Source organism: Aethalodelphis obliquidens, unplaced genomic scaffold (assembly GCF_003676395.1).
Source record: "Aethalodelphis obliquidens isolate GAN/ISIS:26980383/991018 unplaced genomic scaffold, ASM367639v1 scaffold2, whole genome shotgun sequence".
NCBI classification, from domain to species: Eukaryota; Metazoa; Chordata; class Mammalia; order Artiodactyla; family Delphinidae; genus Aethalodelphis; species Aethalodelphis obliquidens.
Window position 1 is genome coordinate 1,197,146 of NW_020837946.1, and position 10,939 is coordinate 1,208,084.

The window sequence follows — 10,939 nt, forward strand, 5'->3', positions numbered from 1 at the left end:
TGTCACTGGGCTCAACGGTGACCTGTCGGCGGGGGCAGCTGACCCAGGGCTGCTGTTGGCTCCCCGAGGGTCCCGTCCTGCCTGCCTGTCCCCGGGGCAGCTCTGTGATTACCCTGCTCCCACAAGGGGGGCATCGCAGCCCCAATGTCAGACTTCGAATGTCTTTCTCTCCTGGTAGAAAGGAAATTGGGTTTATTTTGAGTACCAATGTTGAATTCAGTCCTAAAACCTTAGGCCTGTGCAAAAATATTTTTCTCCCAATTTGATCTTTGGATCAGATTCCCAAAAGTGGACTCCTGGGAGTTGGCCGCCAGCAGGGTCACAGAAGCCCTCAGTCCTCTGGGCGGGGATGGAATATTCAGTTTGAAAGTTCACGGAGGTGACGTCTGCCCCTGTCCCCGGCCTTTTATAAAGGGGAGCCTGTGCGCTGGCAGCAGACGCCCGTCAGGCTACACGGCTGGGGGACAGCAGCTGCGAGGTAACCTCTGGGGAGGGCATATGCGGGGTTGGGGGAGGATTCCTTAAATAGTTAAATTAAATAAGGCCAACTGATTCTGCCTGGGGGTTAGCCTCAGAGGAAAGGCTTGAAGCCACTGAAATCGAAATTGTCAGGAAAACACTGGCAACTTCTCTTTTCACCAGAGCTGTTTTCCCAGGAGTGGCCCACCTGTGGGTGGCGGGAGCAGTGGCGGTCCGAGGGGTGGGTGGTCTCACCTGTCCGGGTTCCTCTTGCTGCAGGTGGACCTGAGCACCATTGGTCGGTGGGGGACAGGCCTGGGGAACATGAAGACCTGCCTGGTGCCCGGGCTGGCCCTCTGCCTCCTGCTGGGACCTCTGGCAGGTGAGGGGCTGCCTGTCCTCCTGTGCTGTCCTGTCTAGGCACTGGAGTACCGGTGGGTGGTGAGGTCCTTCCTGGGGGGCCTCTGGGGTGACTTCTCTCCCTTCCCTCGCAGGGGCCAAGCCGGTGCAGGAGGAAGGAGGTACCGTATTGCTTTCCCGGTTCTGGTCTCACGTGTCTGGGGGGCGGTGGGGGAAGAAGAGTGGCCGGGTGGGAGCTGGCCTCCGGTCCAGAGCAGGGGAAGTGGGAGCCCCGGCTCAGGTGTAGGCTGAGCCGCACTGGCAGAGGGACTGCAGCCTCTTCCCTGGGCCCTCTCCTCCAGCCACTGGGGACACACTGGGCAGGAGAGACCCTCTGAGCCCCCGAGCACCCCAGCATTCTCATCTCAGGCCCCTAGTCCCACCTTGGTGCAGAGCATCCGGACTCCAAGGCTGGGGGCTGTGGTGTCGTCCGAATCCCACCCGCATGCCCTGCATCCCGCTCAGTGTCTGCAGGATGGGCCAGACTTCGCCCTTCTCCCCTCCTCTGTCCCCCGGGCCAGGAGTCCTGAGGGGCAGGGCTGGTGTTACCCGCAGCTGCTCCTCAGATGGCCAGGCTCAGTGCCTCCGCGCAGGTGCGGGTGGGTCAGCCCCTGAGCAACTGTTGTCCTCCCTCCAGACCCCTACGCGGAGCTGCCGGCCATGCCCTACTGGCCCTTCTCCACGTCCGACTTCTGGAACTATGTGCAACACTTCCAGGCCATGGGGGCCTACCCCCAGCTGGAGGACATGGCCCGCACCTTCTTTGCCCACTTCCCGCTGGGGACCACCCTGGGCTTCCACGTCCCCTACAGGGAGGAGTGAGCATCCGGGGCAGGGGGGCCCCCAGCCCGTGGGAGTCGGGCCGGCCTCGTACTGAATAAACTCCTGGCTTGAATGCACGACGCACGTGGTGGTCTTCTTGGTTTTCTTAGGAGAAGCATCTCCACTCTGCTCCACTTACTCTCTCATTTGACAAATCAGCCCGGCCCCTCTTGCCCATCAGGGAACACTTCTTAGAAAGGCCTGTGCATGGTGTCTGTCCACAGAGTACCAACTGCGATGCCCCCTGTCCTCACTGACCCTAGGAGGATCCTCGGAGTGTAGGGGGGGAAACTGAGGCAAGCAGACACCAGGTAACTGCCTGGCTTGTTGACAGGACCCAGGTCCCATCCAGGCAGCTGCGCCCCAGGAACCCCCCCCACCCTTGGCCACTGAGCTGGACAACAGGCAGACCCACAGCGGCCTCCCTGGGCTGGACGCCCTGCCGGGGCTCCAGCCCTCGCGCTCAACTCACACCAGGGCAGCCGGTCTGTGGGCATCGCCGAGTGCCTGGGCGCTGGGTCTGCAGGCAGAAGGGCCCCCAAAACATGACCACCAGCAGTGCAGACTCGGGGACTTGGGGGGAGTGGGGCTGCCTGCCCTGGCAGAGCCAGGACGCACGAGCTTCGGGCCCCGCCCCATCAGGGGGCGAAGAAATCGGTTTAATGGGCTGCAAGCTGCTTGTCTTTAAGATAAAATAATAGAAAATACTCCCTATTTAACTTTAGACACTGGTATTTGTACTAGCATCTAACATAGAAGCCACTACACACAGTAAGAAGTTTGTAAGGTTTTGTGAAACTCGGGTGCTGTGTGTTCTGCTCGTTGGAAATGTGTGATGGGATGAACTCCATCCCGTGTGCGGCCTCCAGGGTCTGCAGGCTGTCCTTTAGGGTGAGTGAGAGGAGGGGTTATTCTGAGAGTTCTCTCCCGGGACCCTGGCATGGACACCCCGCTGTGCTGGGAGGGACCTGGGAGGGGGAGGGGAGGTGGCCGCGGCGCCCAGGCAGTGGCTGCCCACTGGCCCCAGCCGTCCAGCAAGGCTTCCTGCCCTCACTTCTGTCGCCACCTCCTGTGGCCAACGTGTAGCTTCCCTCCCTGTGTCCAGGCTTCAGTGTGAAAGAGGAAGAATCTGTTGGCCTAGCCTGTCGCTTTGGGAAAAACCAGTACATTCTTTGTTTCTTTTCCCCCTTGAGCTGGTCTGAGTTTGGTTTCTGTAAATTAACTGCACACACACACACACACACACACACACACACACACAAAGTCCCGACTCCCATGAGAGTCCACTTGTAGCAGCTGGGCCTTGACCAAACGTACCAGACGAAAGGCACCCTCACCCCCTGGACATGGTGCTGACCTGTGTGTTAATTCATGTGCGTGCGTGTGTGTTTGCGTGTGTGTGGTCATTTACATGCCACTCGGATTTTCATGCACCCAGTTACGTCAAGCATTGGAGAATGACGGCTCCAGATGCCCCTCCAAAGTGCTCGAAGGGCCTCCCGTGCGCCTCCCGGGGAAGCCCCTGGGGTGCCCTGGCCAGAGCTGTGTCCCCTCTTGGACACACCCATGACCACCCAAGACACATAGCTGCATTATTGCGTGTCTTCAAAGTCCCAGCTGCCCTCCTTCTGCTCTCAGAAGGAGAAAACCCCACCCTCAAGCAACCCTCAGCAGACGCCCTGCCCACCTGCCCTGTGGCCCCGGGGGCACCTGGCTCCCCATTCAGGACCCTCTCTGTTCACCTGAGCACACACAGCTCCATTTCCCTTCTGTGTACCCCTCTTGGTTTCCCTTCACAGTCAGACCTGGTGGCGGGGGACCCCTCCACTTCCTGCCCCACGTCCTCAGCTGGCTTCACCCCTCAATGCTTGCTACCAACAAGCACCACCGGCAGCCACTGTCTTCTCATCCCTGCCTCGCCGCTGATGGCCTGGGGACCACACGCCCGCTGTGCCCAGCAGTCAATGCCCCGTCGACTGAAAAAAACGCACAACCTAGAAGTTGAGAATTATGTTTTATTTGGCAGACATACTGAGGACTTAAGCTCAGGAGACAGCCTCTCAGATCTCACGGTCCTGAAGAGGGAAGGGAGGAGCCAGGATCTATAGTTTTTGCCAAAAAAGACTAGGTAGTTGGGACATCAAAAGATTCCTGCTAATTAAAGAAAACCAGACATCTCAAGTTAATGAATTTAGTGCTTTTCTTTGTACGGGAAGATGCAAGCGTCTGGGCTCACTGAAATTACTCCTTTGATATGCACCTGAACTCTCCTGCGGGCCAGGATCGGGCTCTCCTCCATCCTGAATCCCCTCAGGGTGCACAGTGGGAGCCGCTGCAGAGGCTGAGGGCCTGACGGCCTCAACATCCTTTGTTTACTGATATACCCGGCGACATTTTTGTTCACACCTGCTGTCCTGGAGCAGTCACCAATAGGGTCCCTTTCACTCTCAAAGGATGTGGTCTGGATGTGGTCACCCAGCGACAAGCCCAATCCCCTGGTGCTCTCCAGGTTCCCCAAGCCGACCCTGTCCTTCCACCCCTGTGACATCACTGCCCTGCTTCTGCTCTTCCATAAACATGTGTCCCCTGGGGCGGACTCTGTGCCCCGCTCTCCTGGAGACCTCACCTCTCCACAGGAATGGGGGTCCCTGTGCTTTGAAACTACTCAGAAGGGGAGTTGGCTGGTACCACGGACTCAGGCTTCACTGGTCTGACTTTCCCTCGGGCACTTGGGGTGACTTGTGTCATGGTGACATTGGAGGCTCAGCCACCCGGCCAGTCACTTTCCCTTCTCCCTTGGCCCTGCGCTGTCCACCCACGCCTGACCCGGGGCCACAATCCCTGCTCAATCTAGGCTCAATTCCCGTCTCCCTGGAAACACCCTCCCCCTTCCCCTCCCCCTCCCCCTCCCTGCCCCCACTTCTCTGGCAGCCCAGCCCCCAAGCCTACCTACTTCTAAAAGTCTAGCTCAGATAAATTATGCTCTCCTTCCCTACCATCCCTTCCCCTCTCCCTCCTGCCCTCACTTCTCTCTCATTCACATTCTTTTAAAAAACTTATGATAAAATACATACAACGGAACATTTACTATCTTAACTACTTTTGAGAGGCATTAAGTGCATTCACATTGTTATGCAACCATCATCACCGTCCATCTCCAGGCTATTTCTTCTCCTCATTAAGCACTAACTCCCGCTCCCCCTCCCCCAGCCCCATTCTACTTTCTGTCTCTATGAATTTGATTACTCTGCATACCTCATAGAAGCGGAATCATACGGTATTTGTCTTTTGGAGATTTCATTAAGCATAATGTCCTCAAGGTTCATCCACATTGGAGCAGCTGTTAGAATTTCCTTCCTTTTAAAGGCTGAATAATATTCCATTGTATGGATGGACCACATTTTGCTCAACCATTGAAATGTTGATGGATACCTACCGGAGTTCTTTCACATTTTAGCCATTGTGAAAAATGTTGCTGTGAACGTGGGTGTACAAATATCTCTTCGAGACCCTGCTGTCAATTCTTTCGGGTTTATGCCCAGGGTGGAATCCTGGACCATCGGTAAATCTATGTTTCACTTTTGAGGAACCTCCATACTGTTTTCTACAATAGCCGCACCATTTTACATTCCAACCAACAGCGCGCAAGGGTTCCAATTTCCCCACATCCTTGCTAACATTTGGTATTTTCTGGGGTTTTGACAGTAGCCATCCCGATGGATGTGGGGTGGTATCTCATTGTGGTTTGGTTTGTCTTTCTCTGATGATCAGTGATGTTGAACATCTTTTCATAGGTTTATTGGCCAGTTATAAATCTTCTTTGGATAAATGTCTATTCCAGTCCTTTGCTGATTTTTTAATCGGACTCCTTGTTTTCTGTTGTTGAATTTTAGGAGTCCTCTGTACATTCTGTATATTAATCCCTTGTCAGATACATGGTTTGCAAATATCTTCTCCCATTCTGTGGGTTGCCTTTTTACTCTGTTACCCACGCATACTCTTTAATGGGTATTTCCTGGGCACCTGGCAGTGTCAGTCCCTTCGGTCCAAACTGTCTGTGGCCGCGGTGAAGTCACGGCTTCCCTTGTGTGCCGGCAGCCACGCGGAGACCCCGCCCACCCTAGCCCCAACCAGGCCAGTCCTGCCCGCCCCGACTAATGGAGGAGGGGACCTTAGCGTGGAAGGTCCTCCGGCGGCTAGACCTGCCAGATGGGGGGGGGGGGGGGGGAACCATAGAGTCGGCCGTCCTCTCGAGTCTAGACTTGCCAAGGCGGGGCTTGCACCGGAAGAGGGAGTCAGCGGGCCGGAAGTGGGTCGGGGACGCCGGAGCTGCAGGCGGAGATGAAGCCGGCGGTGGACGAGATGTTTCCCGAGGGTGCGGGGCCCTACGTGGATCTGGACGAGGTAAGGCGGGCGGCGCCGGGCCGGGCGGGAGCGGAGCCAAGGCCAGCTGTCGGGCGCGGGCCGGGTCTGGGGCGAGAGAAGGCGGCGGTCTGCGCGGGCGTGCTCGCCGTCCCGGCGGTTCCTACCTCGGGCGAGAGAATGGGGCCTCCGGGAACCCAGTGAGGTGGCGGCCGGGATGGCTACGGGCCGGGGTTGCGGTGAGCGTCGGTGCCCGCGGCCTGGAGCCCCGCAGGAGCGATTGGTGGGGACCCCGGGGACGGGGTTGAGCTCGTGCCAGGTGCTGGGGAGGAGGTAGGCCCCGGCCGGGATGGCGTGCTGTGGCGCGGCGGGGGCGAGTCCCCGTCTGGGAGGAGGGGAGACGAGAGCTCGGCTGACCAACGGCCCTTGGAAAAGAAGCGGCCGCCAGCCCGCGGAGCGGGGGAGAGGGGCGCCTGGCAGGTCTGTGCTCCGCGCGGGGCAGTTGCGCAGGGTGGTTGTGTCACCCCATGCTCTGGGCACAGGGCGTTCCTGTCTGGTGTTGGTGGTGTGTGCTCGGAGTGTCAGGCCGGCTTCGCGGGGTCCGGACCTCGATTTCTCCTTGTCAAACCTCAGGGGGGACAGACCCATTCTGTGTGCTCCTGGGCGTCCCGGGAGCACAGAGAGACGCTGGGTGCCAATTCTTAGTGCATCAAAAGGCGGTGCGGGTTGCTAGAAGCCCTTGGGCTTTGGGGTGGCTCAGCAAAGGCTTAGGAGAGCAGCTGGCTGCAGCCAGATGCTGGCGGCGCGCTGGGGCGCAGGTAGGGGCGAGGCCTGGCGGGATCGGGAGCGAGGCCTGCAGGGTCTAGGGGAGGGCAGGTCGTGCCTGAGAGAGCGGGAATGGGATGGAGCCGGGCAGGTGGGGTTGGGGGGCAGATGGTGCATGGCCTGTAGCCGTCCTGGGACAGGTGGGCCCTCTGCACCGCAGTCCCGAGGCACCTGCACTCACCCCCTGCTTCTCAGCCCTGTGCTCCAGGCGCTACTTTAGTCAAGCGTGGAGTCGCTGGAGGGCTTTAAGGTGCGGAGTGACGGCTCTGACTGGTTCGTGGCGCCGTCGCTCTGGAGGGTTTGGGGTGAGAGAGTGGGGCAGTACAAACAGGGGGACAGGGGGCGCGAGGAGGGTCTGAATGAAGGCAGTGCCTCCAGAGGGAGGTAGGCGCAAACTCCGCAGCTGTGTCACAGGTAGAATGTGCACAGCTTCCTGTGGGGACGGGGCAGGAGGGCGCCTGAGGAAGGAAGGAAGGCTCTGAGAGTCCCCGCTGCTAAGGGAGGGCGGGAGGTGCTCTGCCCTTTGAGCCAGCAAGAGGCAGGGCAGACAGCCTGGGGGCGGTCGGGAGTCAGGGTGGCAGCGGGCCTGTGGGCCGGCCGTCCAGGGTGCTGCCACCAGAGGCCTCTGCTCTGGCTGTCACCATGTGACTCTAAAAGGCTCAGAATCCTCGCCACGTTGCCCAGCTTTGGTTGTGGCGTTGTTTCACTGCCACCGTTGAGTGGTGGCAGTGGGAAGGCCCGTGATGGCCCCGCCCCCCTCCCCAGAACCCCAGGTCAGCAGGTCGGTTTCTCAGGGGAAATGGTTTAACGCTCAGAAGCAGTCCAGAGCAGAGCAGTGGTCGGGCTCAGTCTTGCGCGCACTCGGGGCCTCTTGTCCAGGTGTGGGCAGCAGTGCTGCTGTTTGGGGCAGCGGCAGGACTCTACGGAAAAGGCGAGAGGAGTCGAGGACGTCCGACCCGAGGGGACCCTCGCCGTAATTCCTTGGAATGCCGCCTCCCCAGCCCTGCCCGCGCTCCCTCCCTTCCCCTGGACTAAATGTTGTCTCCGACCTGGACACTTTCTGCCCAGGAGTGGTGTGGAGCCTGCGTGGCACTTACACCACTCGTTCTCTCGGAAAACCCCGCTGCCATGAGCTTTCCTTTCCCTCCCCAGGCAGGAGGCAGCACCGGGCTCCTGATGGACTTGGCGGCCAATGAAAAGGCAGTTCACGCAGACTTTTTTAATGGTAAGGACGCTGGGATTGGCTGGCCGGTTTTAATCTGTTTCTTCTGCAAGTTATGCAGTGGAGCAACTTCGTGACATGAGTGACTTGGATCGTAGACCAGTAAAGGCCAGATCCTGTGCCATTCTTGGAACGCCACGCAGCCCTGTTTTTCAGGAGGGAAAAAAGCTTCCAGTCTTATGTTCCAGTTGTTGAGTTTGAGCCATGAACGTGCACTTGGACACTGAAACTGTAGCAGGGTCTGGTCCATCTGGCTTTCTCGTCTCCCCTCTCTCGCGATGGCTGGTTTGCTTTCCTCTCCCTGTTCGCCACTGGGTTCCTGTCCCCTGGGCTCTGCCTGTGCAGAGTGGCAGCCACACTCCTGCTCTTCTCCGCCCCTTTTCTCTGACACCTGGAGCTACTCGCATGTAAGGGCTTAATGCTAGCTTCAGGAACATGGGTGGAGTTTTACCAAATAAACAGTGAGAAACTAACTTTATAGGAAGTCTTCATATACGTTTGAGGGGGTCCTTCTCGTGTCCTCTTCTGGTTTCTTAAGGCCTTGTTCCTATAGAGTATATTCATCCCTACCAAAGGTTAAATCATAAGAAACACAAGATCACTTTCTTAGGAGAGTAAAGTGGTATTTTATCTCTTATCGTCCGTCTGTCATCCAGGGTGCCTGCCACTACAGAGAACTTTCGTCACTAGTTAGTGGCGGTCAGGATGTTGCCTTGCCATGTTGGTTTTCAGGGGCCCCAAGCCTCTCTGGCGCCCGAGCCCGTGTTGCTTTTTCTGGCTGCTTTTCAGGTGTTGTTGCCTAACGAGAGAAGCCAGCCTGCTGCATGAGGGCAGCCTTCCCGGGGAGCCCAGCTGCTCTCCCCAGGCAGCGTCCCCGCAGTTCTGAGGGGGGTGACGTTTGTTAAGTTCTCCGGGGGAGCAGGTGTGGGGAGCACGGGGTGCAGAGCCGCCGCTAGGACCTCACCCGGGTAGGGGTGTGTGGTCCCCAGTATGGCACGATCCACTCACACTTTGAGGGTCTCCTTGCAAGCCCCCCTCCTCCTCTGCCAGCCCGGGGCTTAGAGACAGTTGGCTGATTTCCACCTACAGCCCTTTAATTCTGACAGAGCACCTGTGAGAAGGACCCAGGCCGCCAGGCCAGGTGAGCACGGGAGCAGACGAGGGCGCTTCTCCCTCCGAGTCCGAGTCCGGCAGGGAGGAGAAGGGGCGCAGGCGAGCAGACGCCGCCCGGCAGGTTGTGACGGCCCAGGTGTGCCGGAAGCCGTTCCCGCAAGGAAGCCGAGTGGCCTTTGGAAGGACTTGTCCGTAGTCCTTTTCACTCATGATTGAACAGATAGGTTTTGATGGCCGGTCGTCCCCTAGGCAGTGGAGTTCAAACCCCGAGCGAGGTTCGCTCTGCTCACTCACTTTTACAGAATGGGAGCGCTAGACGGGGTGGGCCGGGACGGCTCGGGGCGAGAGCCCAGACAGGTGGGCGCAGGGGGAGAGTGGCGGAGCTGCGGGACCACAGGCCAGGCCAGGCGGTGGCAGAGGCAGGCACCGGTGGGGCCGTCCGGGGGGCGGGGGGGGGGGGGGCAGGAGGTGCCTGGGTGCCTTTCCCCGGGGAGCAGGGGTGTGGGGACCAACCCGTCCTCCTGAGGACTCTTCGTTTACTCTGCACATTCTCAGTGCACGGTACACGTGAGTGGCTTTTTCTCTTCTTGTGAAAGTAACACATAACCCGTGGTGGGGATGTAGAAAATATACAAAGAAGTAAACAGAAGGACAAATAACCATGAGTTTGGCTTTGACCCCCTCGCAGGATGCAGTGCGCTGTGAATTTCTGGCGTTTCTTCTAGTGGGAATGGGGATCAGGCTGTGTTTCTCAAGCTTAACTATAGGTCAGACTCTCTTAAAGGGAGTCGTTCTCACAGGGCTCTGTCCCTCCACCGCCTTTCTCCCCCCAGCTCTACAGTTTCCTGCTCACGGCTGGGAGCCGCAGGCAGCTTCAGCCCGCCTCCCCTGCCCTCCACGCAGCGTTGGGGAGAGCAGAGCCCTGGCCGTACTCACAGGCATGCAGTCACGGCTGTGAGGGGTTGCCCACGTGGTCCAGAACACGCCCTCGTGCATTTTCTTAAGATTGTCATCTAAATAGAAACAAGAGTAAAGGTGCACTCTGGACTACTGTCCCTTTGGACTGTATGAGCCCCGGTTGGATAAAATTTATAAAATTGAGAACCTGTCCTGGGAAAAGTTCTTTATCAGATTGTTCACTGTTTTCTCTCTAGTTTTGAATGACCATATACCTCATTTTATAGTTATTTCCTCAGCTGTAGACCTCGTGTGCCCCATCAATGTGTGATTTTGTTCATTTTGTAGATTTTGAAGATCTCTTTGATGACGATGATATCCAGTGAGGTGTGTCCGGCGGTGCGTTTGCTCAGGCTTTGCCATGCCTTGGTGTGGTGGATCGCCTCAAAGGACAGTTTTAGATGGTTCTGGAGAACTTGTGGAAATCACTTGAAATTCGGAGATGGTTAACGAAGAAGGAAGAGATAGTTTTAACCATCTGGATGAAGCCTGTTAATCTCTGAATGTGACCGCCTTTTGTCCTTAACTTCAATTAAAAAAGTGATGTTATTACTTGCAGGGTGATTTTAATGCTTGCATTTTTGAGTGAATATTACAATCCCTAGACGTCTCCGTGTGCATACGTGTACATGCATGCCTGTGTTCCATGCTAAGAGAAACAGGTCTCAGCATAGAAATACATGGTGCACTTTTTGTTTTTGCGGTACGTGGGCCTCTCACTGCCGTGGCCTCTCCCATCGCGGAGCACAGGCTCCGGACGCGCAGGCCCAACGGCCGCGG

The 10,939-nt window shown here is 57.6% G+C and overlaps 2 protein-coding genes across 2 annotated transcripts; both read left to right on the forward strand.

Moving 5' to 3' along the window:
• Window positions 1–783: 783 nt before the first annotated feature.
• OTOS (otospiralin) lies at window positions 784–1,680 on the forward strand. The gene is made up of 3 exons (XM_027114132.1): window positions 784–841; window positions 954–980; window positions 1,496–1,680. Exons 1-3 carry the CDS (start codon window positions 784–786, stop codon window positions 1,678–1,680), a joined length of 270 nt encoding a protein of 89 aa, XP_026969933.1.
• Window positions 1,681–5,961: 4,281 nt separating this feature from the next.
• On the forward strand, window positions 5,962–10,717 carry COPS9 (COP9 signalosome subunit 9). The gene is made up of 3 exons (XM_027116777.1): window positions 5,962–6,084; window positions 8,020–8,092; window positions 10,448–10,717. The coding sequence occupies exons 1-3, from the start codon at window positions 6,022–6,024 to the stop codon at window positions 10,483–10,485; spliced, it is 174 nt and encodes a 57-aa protein (XP_026972578.1). The 5' UTR covers window positions 5,962–6,021; the 3' UTR covers window positions 10,486–10,717.
• Window positions 10,718–10,939: the final 222 nt, after the last annotated feature.